This window comes from Brachyistius frenatus, unplaced genomic scaffold (genome assembly GCF_029030835.1).
Source record: "Brachyistius frenatus isolate BFR_SWC_R1_liver_20210118 unplaced genomic scaffold, ASM2903083v1 Contig_108, whole genome shotgun sequence".
In the NCBI taxonomy this organism is placed as follows: Eukaryota; Metazoa; Chordata; class Actinopteri; family Embiotocidae; genus Brachyistius; species Brachyistius frenatus.
The window spans coordinates 896679-922926 of record NW_027210707.1 but is presented as its reverse complement, the minus strand read 5'-3'; the positions used below and the strand labels follow the sequence as shown (position 1 = coordinate 922926).

Below are 26248 nucleotides of genomic sequence, written 5' to 3'. Positions count from 1 at the left end.
ACGTAAGTAAGTTACAGTCTTTTTAGTATAGAATTCCCTTTTCTTGTCACTATACCTCTGCTGCAGCTCATTGCAGAGGAACCGACTGGGGAAACAAAAAGGGAATTTTGTAGTAACTTTAGACATTACACAATTTTCCTTGTGGTGTCGTGTATTCCCAATATTACACAAGTAAAAATATCAAAACATTATCACCAAAGTTCATTTAAAGAAACAAAACTTACTTTCTCCAACTGAAAACTAAATCATAATAAAATAACAATAGAATGTTTTTGCTGACAAAAAAGCACATAACACAATAAATCATTAATTCAGTTTAATGTAAAAAGTTGTAAAAGCTTTATATACAGCAATTAAAAGTCTTTTGAAGCAATTCAATCTGCATAATTACAATATTTTCAGTGTACAATTTAACAATATAAACAAAAAAAAGAGACTCATGTTGCTACAGTTGTACTGGGTCATTGGGAGTCGTTCACGTTCGTTTGCTTTAAAACAAACAGGCTCCGACAGATGCATTTCTGTACAGCGTTTGCAGGGAAAGCAAATAATTGATATTGATATTGTTCAAGTAAACCAACTTTATCTGGAGGCATGTGCCAACAATTTCCAAAATTACTTTTTTTACACGACGGTAGATCAAAGACTTTGAACAATTTTTCCGCTCTACAGATCCAAAAAGCCCAAACAAATACAAATCATCAGCGCAGTGTTGATGCAAGTCGGTAAAACCTTATATATCACACAATCATTCCTGTGCTCTCACACCTACTAATGATAGGTGCAGAGTCGACACATCAACAGGTTTCCATATCGGTTTCAGAAGATGGTAATTCGTCTTTCGGTTTCCTCCCCTGCCATGCTCTCCTCTCACGCTCCAGCTGTAATACAGTACTTCTAAATGAGGTTGTAGGTTTCACATGGCACAATATTAGAAATCAACAGTTACAGCGCTCTCAGTGTCACAGTGGAGGGCAAGCAAGGCGGCAAAAAAAAAGACATTGTATTATTGGATTCAGTTCTCCAGCAGGAAAAACAATAGGATGAGCAAACGAGTGGTCAGAAGGAAATGTGGACATAATGACAGTGGATGCTTTGGGCTGTGGCACATATGGCTCTTTGCAATAACAAACTGTACATTGCAGATAGATCTCTGTGGTTGGGTTAAGTCTCTGTTGTTGTTTTTAAATCTATTTATGGTCATTTTGTGTCTTCATCCAGCTCCCTCTTTAGGAATCCATCTGTAATACCAATAAGATAACTTCCTGTCATGTTCTCACTCTGAGTGGGTTTGGGGATGCTTCACATATTGTTGTTGTTGTTTGTTTGTGTACGTGGATGTCAAGTCCATCGTTTACGACCGGTAACTTCATGACTGTCCTCAACACCTGATTTATGACACTGATGCCAGAGGTGGATCATTTACAGGGACAAAAGCAGATTCCTATATTGACTTTATCCACCACAGATCACATGTTTCAAGCGTAACAAATGTCAACAACCTTCAGTTACGGGACAGACAGCCTGGTATCGATCCATCACATCACTGAAGGAAGTTTAAAAATGAAACTATGTGGTTGAACAGCTCATTTATCTCCAATAAAACAGGAGATTATGACATCAACGACGAGGTTGATAAATGCCGGGATCAAATTTAATCAGTGAAGTGTCTGTGTTGACACAACTTTGCAAACATCCCAACATACTAACATACATTTGATTATAGATTGTGTTACAAGAAATTTGTTTGCTCCTCTTGTCTGGTTAAACTCACCGAGAGCAGTGATGAAACTGATTTGTTTTAGAAGATTAAATTCATCACATGGAAGTCTCAAAACAATGTCTGCATCTGTAACTGTGACTGTGATTGTATAACAGAGACTTTCACTGAAGAGCGAAGCTTTATTCCTGAAACTGAACTTATTCTGATCTCACTCAAACTGCTTTGAGGTACTTTTCACTGATGTCACCAACCATTAAACGACAGATTACATCGCTGTTCTTATTCCAGTCATGCTGAAGCAGCCGCTCACTTTGGCCGATGGGACTTCTTGATTATTGGTACCGATTGAGACAAAATATAGCAACGAATCTAAAAACATTTCAGCTGTACCATCAAAACCAACACAGAAAACAAGAGTTGTGCACAAATCTCTTTGGTCAATGTTCTGCATCCACTGACTTTTAAAATACAATTTTGATGTTGATCAATGAGCAATGAATCCACTTTGGGATGTTTCAGCAGAAAGGTTTAAGGAAGTGGCTGCACGTTGCTCTTTAAAGGAGGTGGGGAAGGTAATCAGTGTAGTCCTCTTCTTAAAAGTCTTTTCTCTCGCAAAACCTGAAAAGTTGAAGTTTGAAAAAACTTCAGACAAATATTTAATGTTACCTTTGTGTGACTTGTGTGTGGTAAGGTGCCTTCTTTGCCTCATAAATCACAATGAGCACATTACTGCCCCCTGTGGCAGCAGAGCAGAACGACTGCTGCAGGTGTTTTCCTCCTAAAGCCAACAATGATCTAGCCTAGCATACCCAGACCAAATTCACTGCATGGCTATATAGGTCTGAGTACGCTCCATTGGGAATCGTTTGCAGTCGCTCCATCATACTGGGCGTAGACATTGGGTTCATTTTAACCAATCAGCATGCGCCAAAACCAGCTGACACGGCCACTGCTGCAACTATCTAGGGCCCGTGTCAAAGTGGTTTTCCCTGAGCAAAGCGTATGTTTAAAAATAGGTTTTAATGGGTGCGCCGCGTGCTTTAATTTCATAAAAGACTTCAGAGACTGGTTGATTTGTTAATGTACATCTGATTAACTTTCACACCTCCAATAAACTGTTCCACAAAGCAGATTCCTCTTGGCTTCTGGTGGAAGCATCTCTCATGCACTCCTGGTATTATAAAGTGCTTGAGTCAAACCTTTCTTTGCATAATTCATTTCCACCGCAGAATATTCAAATATCAAACATTGTTCAAATCTAATTAATTTACCTATATTAAACTGCGTTGTCCAAATGAGAAGACATCCAGATATTTGTGCATAAAAATGAGTGGCCATTTCATATTTTTTGCATACATTTTTCAGAAAGCACTCGGCTCTTCATGTTTTTGTCAATTCTCTAGTTTAGTTATAATCATGTGAAAGTGGTAACATTTGAATCTTCCTAAACCGTGACCAAAGGAACAACCAAAAAAACTAAAAACAAAACAAAGGCCCACATTTGATGGCTCCTTGAATTATAACAGAATGTTTTAATGAACATAACATGTTGAAATATATGGATAAATGTACTAAATCTCAAGCCTGTATCAACTGTAACCAGTCAGTGACAAAACCCTCTTTGACTTTGCATTATTCAGTGTTTGGTTGCCGTCCAGAAATCTCTCTGAGTGTTTAATGACCTGGCAGACGTGAGCAGACTTGGCCGGGTCTGAATCACTGTGCTCATAAACGGATAACGTGACCTTGTCAACAAACCAATACTCGCAGGCTGCGTTCACTCTGACTGCTAATGATAAAACCAGAGGCTGAAACAAAGAACGGACGAAGACAGAATTGTTTGATCACTGTAGGAACACGGCTTTCATATTAATGGAAAGTAATGGAGGATAAGTAAAGAAGAAAACAATGACCGATGCTATGTACTGTTTTAAAAGACTGACATGATTTCCTTATTGACTTTGTTCATCAACAACAACTTCCATTTTTTTTTATGGCATTAACTCGTGGAGTGATCAACTCCAGCTTTTGGTTTTTAACGTGCAAAATGGTTTTAATGTTGAAGACGACATCAGCGAAGAAGAAACCTGCTAATGCTTTTTCCATGTTCAAGGATAGTATTTGGTGGTAAAAGCAATTTTAAAATCTAAAACGTCAGGTGGAGACTGGAGGCCTGGTAACTGTTAGTAAAGTAGGTTGGTGCAGTATCATTTTAGATGTTAATTAATGAGTCAAGATGATTTAAATCTAATCTGAACAATACCTAGGGTAAAATCTCTGGGTATGTTCATTTTAGACAGTAACAGGTCATACTGTCTATTGTGTATCAGTCACTGTTTAATCCATTGTAAAGTAGTCATGAAATACATGGATAAAACATTAATTTTGTGATTTTCCTTACCGGGAATTTTCGATGATATCGATTTTTATAAAACTACTGGGAATTCAAAGAAATGTGTCCTCATTAAAGACAAAAAAAAAACTTGGTGCTATTTTAATTACCTTTGACGGGATAATCTCTCCTTGTAATATTCATCCAAAGGAAACTAATTCATGTCATTTGATAATGTCTTAAATCAATACCTGTATCAATCAGTCTAAACAGGATACAATTAATTTCTGTGGCTGAAAACGGTGGTGTGTAGTCGAGGCTTACATCTATTTCATGGTTATAAAATGTTAAATGGCGCTTCAGTTGAGGAACACTGTCATATTTAACGTTGGGTCGTGATGCAAAGTTTGGTCCAGTTGGATCCCACACAGGTCATGAGTCTGTTGCATTCTGGATTCTGGCAGGACTTGAGTGTAATTGCAATCCAAAACCATCAGAGGGAAAATATTGTGGACTGGACCCTCTTACTTTAACAACCCAGGGTCTGAAGAGTTGATCGGTTAATATCTGTACAATAAAAAAAAAATTAAAAAAACGCCTTAAAAGAAGCTAAAAAAGTAAACAAGAAACTGTACAAGGCACATTTGAATTTCCACAGGTGTCATTTTTGCAGAGGCATTTTTAGATGATATGGCCGCCCCGCTCTAAAAAGGAGTGCAAAATCTGCCTCTTTGGTAGAATCACAAAGGCTCCAAAGCCGTGAAGGAAAAACAGTGGTGCAAAAACAGAAATCCAAACATTTTAGAGTATATAAACAAAGTCCAAAGTCTCGCTCTTCAAATGGGAATCACGGGAAACAACTTTAAAAAATTAGGTCCCCAAAAAACAAAAAGAAGATTCCAGACACGATAGATCCAAGAAAAACCCATATTTCAGAGAAATGCTACGTCTGCTGGGTTTTCCAAAGGCTAAACCTGAGAGTGGTCGTGGGTGTTCGTACTGCCCTGCGAGTACATTATCCGTCCAATCAGAAGGAGCAGGAAGCTCACGCAGAGCAGGGCGACGGGCTCCTGGCAGATGTGCGGCAGCAGGTTCAGAGGGATCACATCCCGTCTCTGTCTGTCCGCTACCCTCTGGAATAGAAAGGACACAGACAAAAAGAGGTGTTATGACAAATATTAAACAAACAGCATGTAAGTATAATTAAACCCAAATTTACAGCAAAATCTGCTTCTCAAACAGTTCGCTAAGACCTTCGATAGAGCGCTGCTTCTGTGAAGTCATTTTGGTTTTCCAAGTTCTTGTTTCTTGCCTTGAAATATTGAATTGCTCCAGCTAAGTTGGTAAACTTATACTAGCTACATGGGATGGTTGAAAATGGAGATATTCGCTTTTTAATTTGAATCAGTCCCGGTTTTAAAAGTATTAAAATGGAAAGAAATGTATAAAATCATCATAACTGGATTTCCCTGCTCCGATTAGATAAATAATCCAGTGGGTTATTGGAGGGGAAACTTCCTCATGCAGTTATTTGGTTTTACTGCTACATTTGCCTAAACTCCACCATCAGCTGACCACCTTCATTTCCGAGAACTGCATGTCCAGTTAACGAAGTTCTTGTCCACAGGAATAATTTGCATGGCGTGTTGTCATTTCACAGAATGTTCTCAGTGTGCTGTGATATACATCAAACGTTCACGTAAACATACGGGCATCGTTTGAAGGTTTCAAATGAAAGGGGCGCACGCGTGCTGTATGTTTACATCCACAGGAAGCAGGTAAGTATACTTCTCAACATCCTGCCACAACTCTCTCTTTACTCTCTCCGTCTCCAGGTGTGAGCGCACGTTTCAATGCACGCGCGTTTCTACGTACTGTATATGTCTGCCGTTTTCTTATAGTTTGGGTTTGATCTTCTCGAACTAGCTTGTGCTTTTTATTTTCATTTTAAAGGAAACATGAAAGCATACATTCCCATTTGCACACTGTTTCACGGGAACACAAAGGTCAACAGGAGTGACATAGTTTCATTTTAACAGTGAGAATAACACCAAAGAAAAAGAAACAAATCTTGGATGAAAGGTGTTGGATTACATGTAAAGAGCAGTGTAATGGCAGCGGACATACTCCACTTACTGCAGCACATCAAACACACTTTAATCATGGCGGTACACTTCCACCATCACAGCTAACCAGAAAACTATGCGGCCAGTCTGCTGCTGCTGCTGTCAGCATTACAGAAGCCCCGCCCATCATCTGACACTCCCTAAAACAGCATTAAGCTTCATGTATCTTTGTGGAAAATTTTATGCTGCACAGAATCGATTTCATGTCTTTAGGCCGACTGAAAAAAATAATAAATTATTAAAGGGGGCTTTAACGCTGCTCATCCATTGAGTAGAAGAGACTTGCATTAGACATTAAAAAAAAAAAAAAAAAACAACAAGCTTCAGAAATGTTGGATCCTACATTTCCCATGATGCAACTTAAAAAGCTTGTTTCAATGGACATCTTCCGCCTCATTTGACTTCTTTCAAACCCTATGCACCAAGTCAGAAGTGCAAAAATCTCAAAAATCTGAAATCTCAAGTCAAACTCAAGATCACCCTGATGACATCATTAGTTTTTCACCATCTTGTTAAAAAAACATCTAATAAAGGGATCAAATCTTGGTTAAACTATCCGATACAATCTTCAGGGAAACATTTCATTAACTTAAAGGTGAACATTTGATTCACAGGTGAAAATCACCTGCTGGTTTATAGGACGCTAAAAGTTGCTTCCCATTGTACGCCTCAACGATGCTTCCTGTCTGTTGCTACTTCCACCACCTCTCTACAGTCGTTCAGACACACTTGGCGGGCTGTTGACTGACACAGGTGTTTTCTTTTCTGCTCCCTCTCCCTGCAGCTGACAGCTCTGTGCCTTGGCCTCGGTCCACCGCTCCGGCAGCAGCGGCGGCAGCAGCAGCAGCAGCAGCAGCTTCTCCCCAATAAGAGATCTGCCAGGTCAACAGAAGAGAAAGGACGTTTCCTCTGGGTGGATGCACACCAGTAAGATTAGCCACAAAACAAAAAAACACAACAAGGTTCCTGTTACTGAGGAAATGAGTTCTCCATAATGAAAAGTATCTGGTAACTGCTCACGCCAACGGACACACTTTGACTACTTCAGCTAAAACAAAAGATTTTGAGGCCTTGTGCAAATTGTTTAACATATTTTCCCTATTCGCCCCAGTTCAGAACGATTTCAGGGATAAAATGCAGGATGAGCTCATCTTGTCAAAATAATTGACTTGCGGTAAAAGCATAAAAAACTGCTCTTAGTGGCTGACAATAGAGGACTGCGGTTGAACTCCAGCTTGCAGGTGTAAATGTGAAGAGTTCCACTAAAAACTCAGCCTCAGCTCTGCAAATTAAAAGGTCATAAAATGAAACTTTAGGCTCTCACTGAAGCGTTTAGAAGAACAGCGAAAGAATTTACAAGTTCGAGAATAATTTTTTCCACTGCAAAATGGACATCCTGTTTTGGCACCAACCTCCTCAAGTACAGCCCGGCCGGATGGACTGTACAATACCATCCAGACATGGAGTGGCACAGAGTAAGCCTGCTGCCCCGGGGCGAGCCTGTATTCTGAAAAACAGGATCTATACGGATGAGAGCGAGAGAGGAATATCAAAGCGGTGTGGTTTGATTCAAAAAGTGAGCCAGAAACCACAGAAACCCCTGATGCCAGAGGAGGAAACAGGTGAGGGGAAGGCTAGTTAACCCTGTAATGAATCACAGTCGGCTTCTAATTCTGTTTCTGCCTCTGACTGTGTCAATAAAACAGGTCAGAGGTGACCAAAGAGATGCCAGGAAACTCATCTGATTAAGACGGGAGCCTGATTTATTGTACAGAAGCAGTTTAACAAGCCTGACAGATTCATATTAGAGAAAGAAGTCCAAGGTAGAGGAGGCAGTAAGAGTTACAACCACAGTACCATGAGACCAGCAAGTGTTTTAACTCTGCATTGACCTATAAGTAATGACAGAGTGCCATTCATTGTGAATTAAACCCCCAAATCACATCCACATCCTTTGTTCTTGAGTAAAAAAATTAACTGGGTTTCAATTTGAATAACAAATTTTGTAAAAGTAAAAAAAAAAAAAAAAAAAAAAGGGAGAATTTTCCTTCGGTGATTTATTTTCTCAGGTTACACACATTTTAGGCCTTCAGAGATGTTATTATACTTTCTTGTTGTGGAAACACTGACATTATTGTTATTAATGTCAATTTGCGTGCAGCAGCGTTTATTATATTTCACATTAGAGACTCGTCTCTCCTCAAAGCGGCTTTAGAAGACAGACTCAGTTTGTGGTTTTGAAGTTGGCAGAGTCTCTGCGCTCTTTCCTCACCTCACCAACCACTGTAATGACTTCACTGTCAAGATGGTCTCGAGTTTTCAGAGTGAGGGAAGGGACCACGCTGGCAGATTTATGAGTCTCGCGATGCAAAGCAAACTCACTGAAAGCCTGTTTCACTACGGCATGTTTGATTTGACGACCCAGTGATGTCTCGATCTCTCGACGTGCTATTTAAATGGGATTTTCAGCTGTTTTAGTCATTTTTAAAAGGCTGAAGTTCATCCATCCATCAATCACACCTACGACAACCAAAACCAGAGAAGGTCTACAGGAACAACGAAGAAAAACTAATTTTTTTCAAAACAAGGTAGAGAATTATACATTTGACTTTAACTTCCAACCAAAAGGCAAAATACCATCCTTCTACATCACAGGATGGGCTGCTCTGTCGTGCTGGTTGGCAGCTAATGAAATCTGAGAAATTGTCATTGACAACATAACAGGAAGATGTGGTGTACTTGGGAGGAGCCGAGAGTCGATGGATGTGGTTTAAAACATTTACATCTGACCAGCACGTCTATACGTTACGCTTAAAACCACCTCATTGTTCTACTTCAGAGCCCCTTGAGTATAGTATTAATCATAATCAGATAGCTGTCAGGTGCATGCTATGGGTTTGTTTGGTTTTCAGGATTCAAAGGAATAGTTTGACATTTTGGCAAACACACTTATTTGCTTTCTTGTTTGAGTGTTAGATGAGAAGATCAATACGAGTCACACATTCATGCTTTCAGTATAAAGCTAGAGCCAGAGGACTGTTAGCTTACCTAAGATTAAAGATTGGACACAAAAGGAAATTATATATTCTTGGTATCTTCAAACTTAAAAACAAATAAAGGTGCCAGCGGCATAAAAACTCACAAATCAACATGACGTAGTATCTTTTTTTAAAATAAAAAAATGTTATAGTAAATAATACAAATAATTATCTGTCGCCATGTTGACGATAGGTCTGGCTTGTTATTTGGATGATTGGCCGTATTTCACAGTAAAGATGAGAAGTCTGATTTCAAGGGAAATCAGAAGCAGATGTAGTCCACAGCTGACAAACTGTAGGCTGAGAGTCTGAAGCTAAAAGCAGTTTCTCTCTTGATTTTCAAGAGTATACCTCGAGATGACAGAAAAGGAAACACATACACACACACACACACACACACACACACACACACACACACACACACACACACACACACACACACACACACACACACACACACACACACACACACACACACACACACACACACCCAGGCACAAATCGGTAATCCTCTAATAGTTTTTTAACCCCAAATAACCCCAATCAATCATCTGAGAATAGAAAACCTGCCACCACACATCATTCACTGCTGTCACTGCAACTCTGCAGGTTTCTAACAACTAATACAAAGAGCGCACACACGCGCCACATGTGTACAGTACATGCAGTCGCGCGCGCGTGCACACACACACACACACACAGACTCAGTATTGCTAGTCTGATTGCTAGACTGTAAGAAATAATGTCAATGCAGATTTCATGTTTTATTCAAACTACTACAGGTTGTGTTGTGTTTAAATAAACCCCTAATATCCATACCTCCATTATCTATAAATGCTTTATCCTGTTCAGGGTCAGGGGGCACTGCAGTATGTCCCAGCTGACTGTGGGTACATCCTGGACAGGTTGCTAGTATTTACAATATCACACAATACTTTCTTGTGTTTTGGACGTCCATTTGTTTCCATTCTTCTTTTTGCTCTTCTTCTTGTCTCGTTTTTTTCACAGTGGAAACATTGAGTCAGCCCGTTCCAAAACGCTCATGTGATTTTATTTGGTCACCACAACTTACTATGCTGCCTCTCAAAAATAGCTCTCAAAACAAGGCCACACTTACAAGCACACACACACACACACACACACACACACACACACACACACACACACACACACACACACACACACACACACACACACACACACACACACACACACACACACACACACACACACACACACACAGCAAAATGACTTGTTTCATTATTTCTCTGCATTTCAGTTTTACCATCTCTCTGTTTGGAAGTGCCACAATACAAGTAATGTCAATTTCTTAACTTTTAAAATGTTTTTTTAAACACATGTAAGCAGCTTTCTGCATAATATTCTACATGCAAATCCACACACACACACACACACACACACACACACACACACACACACACACACACACACACACACACACACACACACACACACACACACACACACACACACACACACACACACACACACACAGAAGCTGACAGGCCGTCACTATCATCTCCTCTTACTCTTAACTCTTTTGTCCTACTTTCTCATTTACAGCCAAATTGGGACTTCAAGAATACTCCAGCCAGCTTTTGTCTGCGCTGTGTTTGGTTCTGGCACGAAGTGGAACTGTTGGTGTCCATTCCTGCAGAGGTGTCAAGTGACACAGAAAGTGTTGCATTGTGTTGTACACACGAAAAGTGCCACAAACACTGTGTTTGAAAGAAAAACAAGAGCAAGAAATAATACCACTACGTACAGCTCCTCACTAACAGTCCAATTTATGAAATATGCAGTACTCTTGTGTCGTTAAGTGTTCGTGTGTACATGATCTGTGTGCATCTATCCTAAATCATTAAAACGTTAATAAAAAATTGCCCACCGATCACTTCAGTGAGTGGAGTAAAGCTTGGAGGGTGTGCAGTGTTGTAATTTGTGTTACACTCAGAAGGGAAAATGTTTTATTGATGATGAAATAACTGCCTCACTCATTGAAAACAGTCCTACTGTATTCAAAGAAGACATTAAAGTTCTCTCTGCTCCAGTAATTGACAGCAGAAATCTGTGTTTTCATGTTTTTTAAATCCCTTAATCCAGAACAAGCTCTCAACTAAACAATGTGTCAATTAATAGCTACAACAAATCAGTGTTAAATTGTAACTTTCACTGATGAAAACAGAAATGCAGCCTGACTTAGACGGCTGAAAAAGGGTTGAAACTCCTGTCTTTCTCCCGCTCTTTGTCTTTCACGCACACCAGAACACACACAAACAAAATTACGAGCAGCCAGCCGGTGACACCCGACTGGTCCACAATGTTCATGAGTTATTTCTGTATTCAGGACAAAGGCTTTTACCTCTTACTGACAGATGACAGAGTGTGTGTTGGAGTTTGTGTGAGAGAGTGCATGTGTGTGTGTGTGTGTTTTGGCAGGATAATTAGACCTTGTGCTTTGCTCCCTGAGAGTTCTTTAACCACAGGTTTGAGCCATAATGAATCTACACTGTCACGGACACCAGGCGCTCAAACGCGCGCATGCGCGCGCGTGCACACACAAACACACATAATCACGCACACATTGTGTAAATGTTTAACTGAGAGCGAGATAGAGAGAGAGGCCGGATTAAATGAGGGCAAAGGAAAGAGAGCTACGGAGAGGTAGACTCCTGGAAAATGAATCATTACTTATTATTACACAGCAGACGATACACAGCTGTACATGTTTTCTAGAGTAATAATTCATCAGCAAAATAATGGTTTGTATGTGAGAGTACTTTTCAAAAGTGCCTTGCTAATTTCTCAGGCAATAAAGTGAAGTGAACCAAGAGGAAACACCTGTGTTTGTGTCAATGTACGCTATGATGATGAGTCATTTTAAAGCCTCTACAGCCCGAAGTGATGCAGCTCTTCTGGTTAGCCTTCAGGCAATGAAACTGAATAAAGCTCTTCTATCAACAGTAGTGACATACGAACAACCTCCTGAGTCATTCTGGAGCCCGAAAACGCAATAAAATCCCCCCTAAAGTAGCATTTTTCAACCCTTATAAAACAATACCACAATGTCTCTGTTATTGACTTATGAGAAGAATAATTATCTATTTGCCAGTGACTCACCAAAATAATAAAGATAAATCATCTGGGAACCATGAATCTACCAAATTTTGAGCCAATCAAAAGTTAAAAATAGGTCATTGGTGTTCATCCTCTGGGCACCATGAATTTCTTCTTTGTTCTTTTTCTTCTGAATCCATTTACACTCAAAAATGTATTTGCACGGTTTTTAGTTGAACTTGTCATAACTGTGAAATACAGTTGCAAGCAGACATCGTTTTGTTTTTAGGAGCAATGGAAAAATAAATGTTGGGGATCACTGCTCTCGGAACCAGACAGACGTGTTTAGTCAGCAGCCACATCACATGACTGAATCACCCCAAATTCCTCCCTATTTCGTCCAGTTGTATTGGAGTCAGCTGTGATTCATCTACTCACAAGGGCCAGGTTGATGACATTTCTGAGGACTTCTTGAAATTTCACTTTACTCAGAAACTTAAGGTTCCTCTCAGATTTCTCAACTCTGCGGGCTGAGTTAGAAGATTTGTAATCCGTCAACTGTGTCTGGGTCCAGACCAGATGTCATGACTCACAGAGACTTGAGTGATGGTTGAGAAAGGAGTGTGGTAGCTGAGTGCTTGGTGGTGGTGACATATGTACTTCACCAGTTCACAGTTTACTGTAGCTGGTTTAACCCCAGAAGGCAGTCATCAAACCAAACCCCACCTGCTAAACACGCCCAAGGAAAAATCTTGGACAATATAGTGATAGGCAGGGCTTTGTTTCACAGACTGATATGCAAGGATCAGATCTGCTAGTATGAGATAATCTGTTCAGAGCTGGGTTAATTACTCAACTATGAACTGTTGATTGTTTTAAAAATCTATCTGAATTATTGCTTCTCTGACACATTGTGGTGTCAAAGTATTTTTTTCTTCATCTCTGTAGCCATTTGTTCCCTTCCTGCACTCATGTTCAATTACAATTCTGTAATTAGTTTGTACCATAATCTTGGCGTTTTTAGCAGAACTGCACTTAACTAAATGTTATGGCTTATATTAGTTTCAGCAACAAAAACAGTATTTTTCTTCTTGTACTGATGGCTAAGCATCCAATTACAATTTGAAAAAAAAAAAGTGTTGTTGCTGCAGTTCTGAGATCATATGTAACCATGCACGTGCACTTGAGCATGGCAACACCAACACCTGGCAAGAGAACAGGGAACAAGTCTCCCCGTTCCTCTTTTCTCTGCCTACTCATTGTTCTACAGAGAGAACAAACTCACAAGTCCACACTTTCTGGATCATTCTGCAACCAAGATCTAAGACAGACAGACACACAGACACACACACAGACACACACACACACACACACACACACACACACACACACACACACACACACACACACACACACACACACACACACACACACACACACACACACACACACACACACACACAGAGTAGTGTGACTAAACGTTTAATCACCACCGCAACTCGTTTCTCTCTCACACTCATCCAGCGCCTCCCTCAGTTTTCCTCTATAGCCTCAATCACAACTATGTGGCTGAAGCTTCCCTTGTAGGACTCTTTCACATATGGACTGAATCAAAGGCTGCATAATGTCAGTGCACTTGTGGTAATGCTGTTATCTGTTAAGCTCCTGATTACCGTGTCAAGCTTAGTGAAATGTTCAGGGAGCATTTATATTGGATCGGGGCACACAAATGCAGTGTCTGATCAAAACCAAAAACCCAACAAATAATGGTTTTCATTTCATTCTTTCAAGCGCTGCGTTTTCTGATATTCCCCCAACTGTTGGTCCTTAATAATGTGTTTGTGTCTAAAATTATAATGGGTGCAGCGCCTGGGTTACAGGTTTAGTGCAGAGCAGCATTTTGTTTTATAACAGATGTCTTTGGTGACATCAGCTGTAAAACACAATCAGCCCTGGTGCCACTAATGAGGAGAAATTACGATTTTGTGTCATGTACCATATCACTCAGATGTTTTGAAGGCAGAACTTTAGCATGTGAATGAAAAGAAGCTAGCTTGGACGACATGGCCTCTTAAAGGGAATTGATACCAACCAATCGGGGGCCCCCAGAGACATTCAGACGGATGAAGGTATCTCATATAGTTACCTCAACTACTATAAAAGGCACAAGTAGTTTGCCAGGACAATTCTTGAACCTGGGATACCAGTTGATCTCCAACACACACACTTAAAATAAATCTTGATATTTACTTGCTGTAGCCACAGCTGGATTAAGGCAAAGAGGTGGCACAACTTCCAGAAGCTGATGGAAACTCTAGAAGTCCTCATTTTGTCCAGAACCAGAACTGTTTCAGCCGAGAAACTCTTACAAAGACAGTGACTATGTTAAGTGACGGTGATTGGGGAATACTGAGCTGATTAGGCATGGTAACTGTCACTCTCAGATAAGTACAAGTGCGCAAGATAAGATGTCATAAACATTTTAACACATGGTTTAGTTTCCATTAAAAGAGTGCTGGATTGCTGAAGATCTGAGGTACGGAGGACTGTTCGAAAAACAGATATGCATTTCAAGGTTAAAGGGTTTGGTGGCTTAAGGATACAAGTGTTGGTTTGGAGGAAATGCAAAAGCATGACAGCAGAGCGGGTTAACGCTCTTCCTGTACGCTGCTCATTAGCAACCAGAGCATTAAACGCAGAGGGGGAAGCTCCCTTCTGATGTATTAAATTGCTCAGATGGGGACTTGTAGCTATTTAGTTGTTAAGCTTTTGACACTGAGGGAGCATTTTAAGCTTTTTCACTGCGATAAAACAGTCCTGTCAAGCGTTTTCTTGGCTTTTATTCTCTAACCCATTTCTCTGATGAGATTAGAGTGAATTCAAACAAGCTCAGATTTTTTTTTTCTCCCTCTTCCTCGCTGTCTTCCCAGAGCTCAAGTCAGCTCTTTGATAGAGGGGTAAATAAAACCGTGATGATGCAACATGAAGAAATGTTGCCAAGGAGACTGAAGCCAAGAGGAAATTAAGTCTTATTGCAGCTAAACAACTTTACAACTGCACCATTCAGATGATATATATATACTCCCTACAATAATGTGATCAGCCGTGAAGTAAAGCAGACTTCTGACTGTGATTTCATGCCACAATCAGAGAACCAAGCTGGATGATGTATCAGTCAAACACATGTAGGCAAATTGTAGGTGCAGAATGTATCTCATGCTACAGCGGTGTGATTTGGAGGAAATCTGTAACATCTCAAAGGTGATATGGCACTAAACTTAAGATGCTGTGCAGAAATTTCTTTCAGAATTTAGAAACACCTCCATGAGAATCACCGCCTTCATCATCAAGCCAAGAAATAAGCAGCTAAAGTGCTTTGTCTGAGGCTCAGTTAGAAAGCTACACTTTTAAATAAGGGCAGTCAATCGGCTTCTTTGGGTCTCACCAAATTTAAACATATAATCTGGACCACAAAATTTTGTTTTTGTTTCTTTCCCACTGCTGAAAATTAGCTGAGAGGCTTTTCAGGGGAAAAGGGCTGCTTTCCCCCCTCTGCGCTCAACAAGTTTATCTCCTGCTCCTCTACTCTAGACGTTTTTTTTCTAATATAGGACTGTTTTGTTGTTTTTGCTGTTGAATTAACGGTGGTGGTTTCTGTGGCAGAGTATTTTCTGCAGCTTCCGGCAGTCTATCTGGTTATTTTCTGATCAAAAGTAATTTAGCTTTTCTCTTCCCGAGCGCAGTGGAAATTACCAGCAGGTCACAGGGTCCCTCAGATCATACACGAAGGCGTTTTACAGGAATTTTGTCTGATCCCTCTTTTTCTTTTTTATGTTTCTTGGCCTGCATCGTGCTTCACATTCATATTCACGCAATTAAACAGAAAGGAAACAGAATTTCAGTCCCATTCACATGGGACTTCATTTTAGACGATCCAAGATAAGATAAGACGCAAAATGAGGTTAGATATGCTAAAAGCAATTTACATGTGTTAGTTAACCACAGTTTAGTTCAGCTGTTCTTCAGCTGCCTTTGAGCAGTTCAGCACTTTGGTCAAGAGCTGCAAAAATGTGTCCGCTGAGGGTTGCTTACAATACCCAGATCCCTTCTCCCACACAAAGACAAAGACACACACACACACACACACACACACACACACACACACACACACACACACACACACACACACACACACACACACACACACACACACACACACACACACACACACACTGTGTCAATGATCACTAACCCTCAGCATAAGAAGACTATTGTAGTCGTCTCCAATAATTCTGAGCTGTCGTCCGAACGTCTCTGCCTGCATGTCCCCTGCTGTGTTTCGCTGTGGCATGCTAGAGGGGTCGGGAACGTGTCCTGCAACAGAAAGAAAAGAAAAAGACATGCCAACTTTGTTAATATGAACAGATAAACATGGACAGTATATTGTATGTCAGAGCCATTTCATTCAGTGCATTCAGTCCATCCAGTAGCTTCAGCTCAAACATTCTTTCACCACATTTCTGCAATGATTAATTGTTTTAAGCTTCTCCACTGAAACATATGTACATTCATCTATGCTTCTTGAGATGTAATCAAACAGGGTCTGCAGCTTCATGTGTGGTTGGGGGTTTAGATTTTAACACGCTGTGAAACCTCAGCACCAATATATGTGAAATATGACTGGTAACATGAAAAGAAACCACAGAAGAACTAAACTCGGTGGATGTTTTAAATAGAATTGTATACAGTGTTCCAAGATAGAGGTTCACTTATCGTAACATATGCCAACATCAGGTGGCCCTGAAAGAAATGAAGTCCTTATTCCTGCAGCCCAGACTATGGCCACAACAGCAAAATCACCACAAAGCCAAACTAAGTCCCTGTGAGCTTGACTTATTTATGACTTATGACTTATTTTATTCTAACACATTTTAAAGGTTACATTTTTTACATATATAGTGATTTATTTGCAGTCTTGATATTCATGAGAAGATATTTTTGTGGTTTCAAGTCCTCTCTGGAGTTCTACCAGGAGCAGGCTGTTTTTTTTCCATTGATATCAACAACCCTCTCTTCTAGTCAACCAGAAGTTTTCTTCGGTCTTGTAGCCCACTCCTTTTGCGACTGCTCCATGTTTTCTTACAGATAAAATGTTAAGACCGTGGGTTGTGCTGAAGATAAAAATGAGCCAGAGTTTGCAACGTCACAAAACCACTGTGACATCACAAACTCACAAAAGTCCAAATGGCCCATTTGCTTAATACGGATTATTTACATTTCTACGTGGACTAAGTATTTTGACACTTTCACAGTATGTATACAGCACCTAGACCCATTTCATAATGGAATCAAATGACTAAATTTGAACTTCTACAATATGGGACCTTTAAGAGAAACAGTGAAGACATGACAGACAAGCAGATGACACTTAAACGCAAACCTTCACGTGTGATTTATTTTTGAGAAACTCAGATATGATGTGAATGTGTAGTTTTCCCAGCATTCACAGTATCAGAGAAACCTCTTTAGTTTGGATCAAGTGTATTTGATTTTATCAAATGTGCTCACAATGACGTAATAAAAACCACAGAAGTTAACCGTTATGTAATGTAAGAAAAGAACAAAACACATGATCAAAGTCATCTTCATATTTTGTTTACTGTGGCAAACATCTTTGTTAGATCATAGTTTAGACAGATTAGTGAATGAGTTTTAATGAAGTCCCAATGTTATGCAAGTTTGTCTCATTGGCCTCATGACAGAGATACAGACAGTTGACCGGGCGAGTGTATGTGTGTGTATGCATGTGTGTGTTTTCGTGGTTGATCTGTTATATTTTCAGTGTGAACTAGTCAGACTATGAAAGGCTCTGACCTCTTACTGAGCTCCGCTTATGACTCACGCACGCCGTTATGAAACCCAAACTTAATATTTCTCACATCCTCCGATCCATCCTCTTGAATATAGAACAATACAGCGATCAATCCATCAAACTGCACCAACTGCATCCACGAGGGTTTTTGATGGGAAATATGTGCACGCTGTCCCACTACACAAACCACTGAGCTATGTGAGAGTGTTTGAAAACGCAAAATATACAGTATTTTAAAGGGAAAAAAAATCCTATTTGTTTGAGTTTAAAAGTTGTAAAGTTGCATGTAAAAGCAGGCGACATTGATGCCATCTTAACGCAGGAGACACAAAATAATAAAACTAAAGAAATTCAAAAGGAAACCAACTTATTTTAAGATGAGCGATGCCCACAGATACAAATCCAAACTGATTCTCATATGAAGTCATATCCTGACAATTACAAACAAAAAACAAGAGCCCAGATAAATCAGTCTCACTTAAATTACATTTCTGCCCATTGTTTTCAAAGATGTATTGCATGTTGATGGCTAGGCTGCTTCAAAGAGACACTGGAGACATTTAGGAAGTTAAACACTGTCATGCTTCGCACATGGTATTTTTTTGTATCAGGGCATTCTTTAGAAATTGAACACAGTAACCAAAAAGATGATGATACATACTACCTGAAAATATTCATGCAGTTTTCTTATTAAAAGCAGCTTCTTAACGTTCTGACAATATGTACCCGCCTGATGTTCCTACTGACAACAGCTCACAATATGTGGCTTGCTAACGCTCAAAGGTATTTAAAAGGACAAGAACTCAGAGAAAACAGTCCCATCTTAGCTCAAAAGAGACCCGATTTATCCAGAATACATAATGAACTAGTGACAGTCAGCTTTGTGCAGCCTAGCAGCTTGTTTTTCTGTCTAAAGTTTATCTGTTAGAACAAAGCCTCAGGCAAAATCTATCTTTGTGCAACCAGCCCTGAGGTTGCATTATAATTCAACTGTGCGTAAAGAGACAAAAATTCATCAAAGTCATAAGTTTCACTTTGAAACTAAAGAAGCCCGACTGAGCTGTGAGTGTGATCTTCCTGCTGCAGGAGGAGGAAGTGCTGTGACAGGGAGGACCGACAACAAGATGATAAACTGATCCTCCTTAAACCCCTGTGCTCTATCTCGTCCTCTTACACACACGCAATCTTGATACCTGAGACTTTTATTTATTTATTTTTTGCATTGAGGACAAAGTATAAAATGTTGTACAAATGTGTGTGTTTATCTCCTTCCTGTCCTATCTCATGGATGCAGGGGACTCATTCAGATGCAAAGGGGTTTCTGTCTGCATCCTACAAAAGACCTGCAGGTCTATTTTGGCTGCTAAACTCACACGCCGAGAGGCCCATTTTGATTGGCGTACTTAATGAATGACACGTACACACACGCGCGTCCTGGTGTGTTTTGACTGCTATCATGTCTGTCTGGCTGCAGTGAAAGAGAATAAAAGAGACACAAGGCAATCGGAGCAGCTAATCACAGCTATTATAACAAGCAGAGCCACGCACACGGAGTTTACAATACGCTGAGGCTTACGGACGTTTTATTTTATGAGATTACTTTTTTACTTACAAAACATCACAATCTTTTGTTAATGTCAATAGTGAGGGTTGATTCGAAATGTAACCACAACATGAGTGCGTGTTTCTGAACCTGAAACCATTGCTCGACTTGCACAATATGAGAAAAACATATAAAAGTCCTCTCAGGGTGAGAGAACAATGTATTTACATAGTGAATATATTTTCATTCACCGCACCAACACTATGTGAGGATTTACTGTTCGTTGTTTTTTTGTTTTTTTTAATTTCATCTCAGCCTCATGGCACGGTTTTGTTTGTTACCAGGCAACGGGATAGACAACTTTAGCCAACGGCGTCATACTTGAAAGCAGGAGTCTTCTTTTTAAAGTCGTACAGATATAAACAAGCCCACAGAGCACTATTTTAAATCACTGTTGCTGGAGGTGACAGACTCGTGTTCGGTCTGTTTTTGTCATGAAATAAACAGGAAAAAAACAGAAATAGGATCCATGTTCTGAGAACTGATGACATTCCCAAAAAGCACTTTGGGGCTTCATCAACACAAGCTCAAACCCAGAGAAATTGATTTTGCATTTTATTATAGCAAGAGGAAATGAATAAAGAAAATATTTCTGATATTTTCTGATTTATGAGTTATTATAGGATGTAATGACGAATGGATGTTTCACACTGAGATTATGGTGCGGTTATAAATGGGGGGGGATACAATTTCATCCTTGAATTTTTTTGTCATGAAATAATTAAGGATGAAAAAGTGCCTTAAGACTGAAGGAGTACACTTTCATAACATACACTTCCTGTTACTTGTCAGTTGACGTTTCGACTGCCTTAATCTTAAAGTCTTTTGGCAAGAGTTCAGCAGTTTTTTTCACTTCCAGCATTCACTAAACTTTTCAAAAAGCCCTAAATTGACAAACACATTTAATTTTTTACACTTCAGCTGACAACTCGATTCCTTTCAGTGCTTACTCTTCAACTAATACTTCCTTAAAAAAAATGCAAGGTACGCCAATTTTACACATCAAAGCCGGTGTACCAGCAAATGTAAAAAAAAAAAAAAAAAGGTGTGTAAATGCTTTATAGCAATGTGGAAATCTGATAAACTGTCTCAACTGATGTCACATGATTCTAAAGTGAGGCTAAAGTTAGAAAAAAGAAGCGACCTAATCAGACAGTTGTAGCAGACTCCTCATCTCTGCTGAAGTATCCGCCTAGCGGCAACCAACAGTGACGTCACCCGTCAGAAGTGACCATATTTGGACGGGCTGGGGAGGAGCCAGCCCTGGATCTGACTTGATCTGATTGAAAATCCGAGGACGCTATGCCCCGCCCACCTATAACGGAACCCTGACTGCACCGCAGACCTGTCAATCAAACAGATGCCCCTAAACAAACCCACTTTTGCAGCCTTACATCTAATTAATGATGGTAATATTTTGAGAAGAACCACCAGAAAACTAACAACAAGGAGTGACTTTAGCAAATGACATTGTAGTGACTGGTGGAAAAAATGAGTCTATGGACCTGGAGGCTTTTTTTGGAGCCAACCCCTAGCGGCACTCGGTGGTATTGCACGATATGGCACTTCCACATTGGCCTCATTTTTCAGAACCGGAAGATGCGCCTACTTCTCTCTCGTCAAATTGTCAGCAGTCAAATTGCATTGTAAACATTCACAAGAAGATAAATCTGCCAATCATTTGGTGTGGCAGTGATAACAATTTTTTTTTCTAAATAAAGTTCTCCTGCATCTTTCCTGTGTCACACACACATGCTTGGGTGTCACCCTGTCAGTTTAGCCAGAAGTCAAGACCCACCTTTCTACCTGTAAACATGACTCAGCAGGGTTCGTTGAAAACCTCGGATCCAAGGCAACGACCCAACATCAGCTGGTACAAAAAAATCCTAACAGAAGAGTGAGTCAATCTCAGAGTAAGTGATACAGAAGTGTTATCAAACAACACATCATTGTGTTTGCTTCCAACAGAGCAACACGTCTAAACAGGAAAAGTAAAGGTGAAGTGAAAATCACGTGTTTAGGGTTGAATTTGGATTTGTTCACAATTTTACATCCAATATGTATTGAACCTTCCTCCTCACGCAAAAAAACTTATAACTTTCCAACCTGACAAAGCTTCAGAGTTAAGTTGAAATTTATCCTGTGGGGTTCGGGAAGGTTTCACACACTCAAAAGGCAGTAAACATTACTCACCGGGAAGCAGAATACTACTACAATGGAATGAAAACATAGGAATCAGCAGAAATGGGTTTGCTGGCACAGAAAAGTGTGTTTCAGATCTGCATGTTTCTACCTGATGTGGTCGGATTTCCCTTTAAGCGCCAACGGAGCGAGGTGTGTAGCGTATTAGTCAAGAAATAATAATGTGGAAACAAACTCGAGACAATCTTACTCATCGGAGAGAATAGCAAATACCATCTTCCCTCATGAGTAAGATCTAGAGGGAGAAGGCGGGGGACAAAAACCTCTAGAGTAGGTTTTTGTTATTTTATTTTTTTACTATCACTGTTAGTACTTGACACCACCTCCTGCCCAAACCCTTCATTCTTTGATAAGAGGCTTCAGGGAGCTTGTGTTGGGGTCTTATCATGTTTCACATTTTGCTGCACACCCAAGTAGCAGTAGCAGCGTTTCACAGTGAAAACATCCACAGAAGCCAGTATTGGTTGAGTCAGGTCAGTAACTTTTACACAACAGGCTCAGTACTTTATAGTATCAGTGTGCATTCACATATTTAGACACTTAAAGCCAATACTTTCAGTTTCAGTTTATTGCCTTTCTAAAACTTATTTTGAGTAAAAAAAAAAAAAAAAACGTTGTATAGTGAGGGGGGGGGAAGGGGGATTCAGGCACCAACAGAGGAATTTCTGTTCGTTTTTAAAGTTCATTATATCAGATGTCATCGTCTAAATGTCGTATTTCATGACCTGCAGCAGCAGCAAGATGAAATAAGATCCTTTCTTACAAGCAAAAGCTATTGCAGTGACGGAAAGTGTAACCGCTTTTCTAGTATATCTCGTGCACGAGTTTATTCGCAGCCTCGTCACTCCAGTACTTGTCAAAGGGCCTTATCATGACAAACTTCCACCTTTTCCAACCGCGTGTTCTGTAAGTACTGGTGGTTAATCATCGGTTATGCATGCAACGTGCCGGTGCTCACCGTGCTGCTGATGCATCCCCGGTCCTCCGCCGTGCCCCTCGTTCATGAGCTGCAGAGCGTGTTTCATCACCTGGCCGGTGGGGCTCGGAGTCTGAGTGGTTTTGTCAGTCGTCGCAGGCCGCGGGGAGATCGGGGAGGTGGGCAGCGAGTCGCTCTCGTAGGAGAAATATCCACTGGAGGAGCGGCGAGGGAGGTGAAATATCGATCTGGTCTGAAACACGCCTAGGCTGGCTTGGGTTCTGCACCAGGACGGCGAGTCCGGCTCTCCTCCTCCGGCGGAACTGGGGTGGCGAACGCTTTTCTCGCCGGCGTTGTCCGACCGTGATGTTTGGGCTGAGGCTCCAGCGGCACCGACGGGTTGTGAATCTCCACCGCTGTCCTCCGTTGCCGTTACTGCGGGCGAGCCATCGGGCGGATTTGGTGGTCTGTTGGATGAACAGAGCGGCACCGTCAGCCTGGGCTTTCAGCACTCTGGCCCAAACAGCCTACAGCCTCACGTCTCTGCGGCATCTGGTGCTGCAAATGTGCAGGATTGTATTTTGTTTCCATTTTGTCCTTTAAACCTGCGGGATCTCTTGTCATTTAAACCTGGTTAACTTCACACAGGCGCGGCGATCCACACACAGCTTTTAAACAGCGGACGTGCCAACAATAACAAGCTTTTATGAAACGTTACCATATTCTCTCTTTCTTCCCACTGCGGCTGATGCCGACAGAAGCGCTGGCAGACGGAGCAGTGACTTTGACTAGTTTACGTGCCCTGGCTGTGTTCCTGTTCAGGCGGTAGCTGCAGGTTTCCTGTTCAAACTGGCCGTCTCCATTGTTTGACAGAAATTTGCTGATCGCAGCAGATCGACTTCTGGGAAAACCATAATCCGGCATGGAGGAAGCGGCTGGACTACTGCGTCACAGACAAACAGTCAGAGATATTCTTAGCGGATGAAGTGAATCAATTTAATCTTTCAGTTTGAGGACATTTCTGCTTTTTGACAGTTATGGAGGAATTTATGACATCAAGTTTCGTAAAGTAACTTTATCGAAAGCAATCTGCACTAAAAAACAGAAATCGTACTCATTTGACATTTTAATCACCAAAAGCGGACTCTAAACGTGACATTCTTACGAAAGGACAACATTAAAATGATATTTTGTAACGGCGCTTCCTGTTTGTCCAGACTAAACTACAGCTTCCTCCACGCACGGACTCCCAGCGACAATGACCTACTTCTGCTCCAAAATAACATAAAATCATAACCAACTAGTTTTCAGCATAGAGGCTCCATTTGCTGCCAAACACACTTTTACACACCTTTGATGTAACTCTTCATCACTTTGAGTTTTGCGCATTCTTACACGCGGATTAAAAGCGTCAACAGCAGCACTTGAACCGAAGGCGAAGATTGTCCACCAGCTATATTAAATTTAAAACTCTCCCTGTGCGTTTCGGTCCAGATCCGAGTGGCAGGAGGAGAGATAAGACTGTGCTGCACATACAGGAGAAATGGCTACGATGCGCACTGGCGGCCACCTTGCCAAGAGGGAAAAGTAAACGGGGGAGGAAATCCGCAACGCCGCAGCCAGAAAACTAACAAACACGGTATACAAGACCGTCCAGCAGCATGTCTGCACCGTCACCGTGTTAACATGAAGAGGGAGGTTGTAGTTTCTGCGCCTCTGTGAGCAACAGGCACAACAGTCTCACCAGAGGGGGGGAAAAAAAAAAGAAGAAGACATTTCAGTTTGCACGACGAGGTTTCGCTTTATTCAGACTAACGTATTCAAATAGTTCAGCAGCTGTCACAGAAAGTGAGTGCCTACTGGATTATGTCTACTATATTTAAAGCTTTCTTCTCCAAAACCAAGTGCATCGTTTTTGACGCATCGTGTGCGCCGCCCACTGGACAGCGCGCACGCACTGAGCCAACTCTATAATCTGACAATGACTGGTAAATTGACTGGGATGAACTGGATGACCTCGGTCATAAAGCAAAGTTACTGATATATGACCACAAAAAAAACAAAACAACAACAACATCTCGTCTGTTCTGTTAGAAGCTAAATAAATCAAGTCCTCATATTATTCAGAGAAACAGGCACGTCCGAATACTGGGTTCTGGGGTTATTAAATTTAAGAGAAGCCGGTGCACATTCAGCGTTGCCAAATATACCGGTTGAGCCAGAGAACCGCTGCAAAACGCACTTCTAAATTCATCTAATCACAACAGGAAAAACCCTCATAAAACAGTGAAGAGTAACTTGAATCCCTGACTGGAGAATTATGATAATTATCTTAATTTAGGAATTACATGACAAGAAAGCATCGTACAATTAATTACCTTTGGTTTTAAGACCCTTTTTTTTTTTTTTTTTTTACAAGAAAAAAAGTCTTCAAGTAGATTAATGACACTCTATAATAAGACAAACAATTACAATGTAAAAGCCAAGTAATGATCAATTACCTGCATATTTAAAACACTCATTGAACATTAGTTATAGGCTGTTTGCAGCGTGACAGTAGTCATGCCGGTACGGGCGACGAAACGGCCACTTGTGAAAACATACACACACACACACACACACACACACTTTTCTGATCCGTGTGTCCAGACTCACCTGGACGGACGATGCATGTCAGTGGCGAGACATCACCGCGTGCTCCGCAAACAACTCGATGATGACTGGAAGTTGGCTTCAATATAGATGTTACAACAGTATCAGAGCAAGTCCAAATACGATCCACAGGTTCAAAGAGAGCGACGCATTTACTTCCAAAAGTAAATTAAAAGTCGAAAGTGAAATAAATCCCCAGAGTTTTTGCTGAGTAATGTCTCAAAATGGATGGAAGAGTGGTTGAATAATCCGCCTCGTCCGACTGAAAACTACAGCAGAGGAGGTAAACAACCTCCAACCAGCTCTTTTGTTTGCTCCGAGGTTTCCTTCCTCTCCTTCTGTCTCTCGGGTACAATGCTGAAAGGTAGTCTGAGCTCTGGCTGATATTACGCGCTCCTCAAAATACTCCACCCACTAGGTGGAGTTTTGGTTGTTGTTTTTTCTGCCTCATCTGTCTTCGGAGCTTCCGTGGCTCTCTATCGCCCCCTGTCTCTCACATGTAATGCTCTTTGTCTCCCCCCTCTGTCTATCATCACTTGCCTTTGCTGGCATTCAATACAAGAGTGAACGAAACAAAATACTGATAACAACCACAGAAATTATATTATAACAAAACTGCTGTTGCACTCATTCTGTCCCACTTAAATAGACAGACAAGACAATACCACCGGGGGGGGCTGGCCCCAAAAAACTTCTGCCTCCAACA

The 26248-nt window shown here is 40.8% G+C and overlaps 1 protein-coding gene across 1 annotated transcript; it reads right to left on the bottom strand.

Moving 5' to 3' along the window:
* Positions 1-301: 301 nt before the first annotated feature.
* LOC138628929 (bcl-2-like protein 11) lies at positions 302-25869 on the bottom strand. The gene is made up of 4 exons (XM_069712323.1): positions 25546-25869; positions 22933-23357; positions 16550-16671; positions 302-5188 (listed from the first exon to the last, which is right to left on the bottom strand). Exons 1-4 carry the CDS (start codon positions 25560-25562, stop codon positions 5024-5026), a joined length of 729 nt encoding a protein of 242 aa, XP_069568424.1. The 5' UTR covers positions 25563-25869; the 3' UTR covers positions 302-5023.
* Positions 25870-26248: the final 379 nt, after the last annotated feature.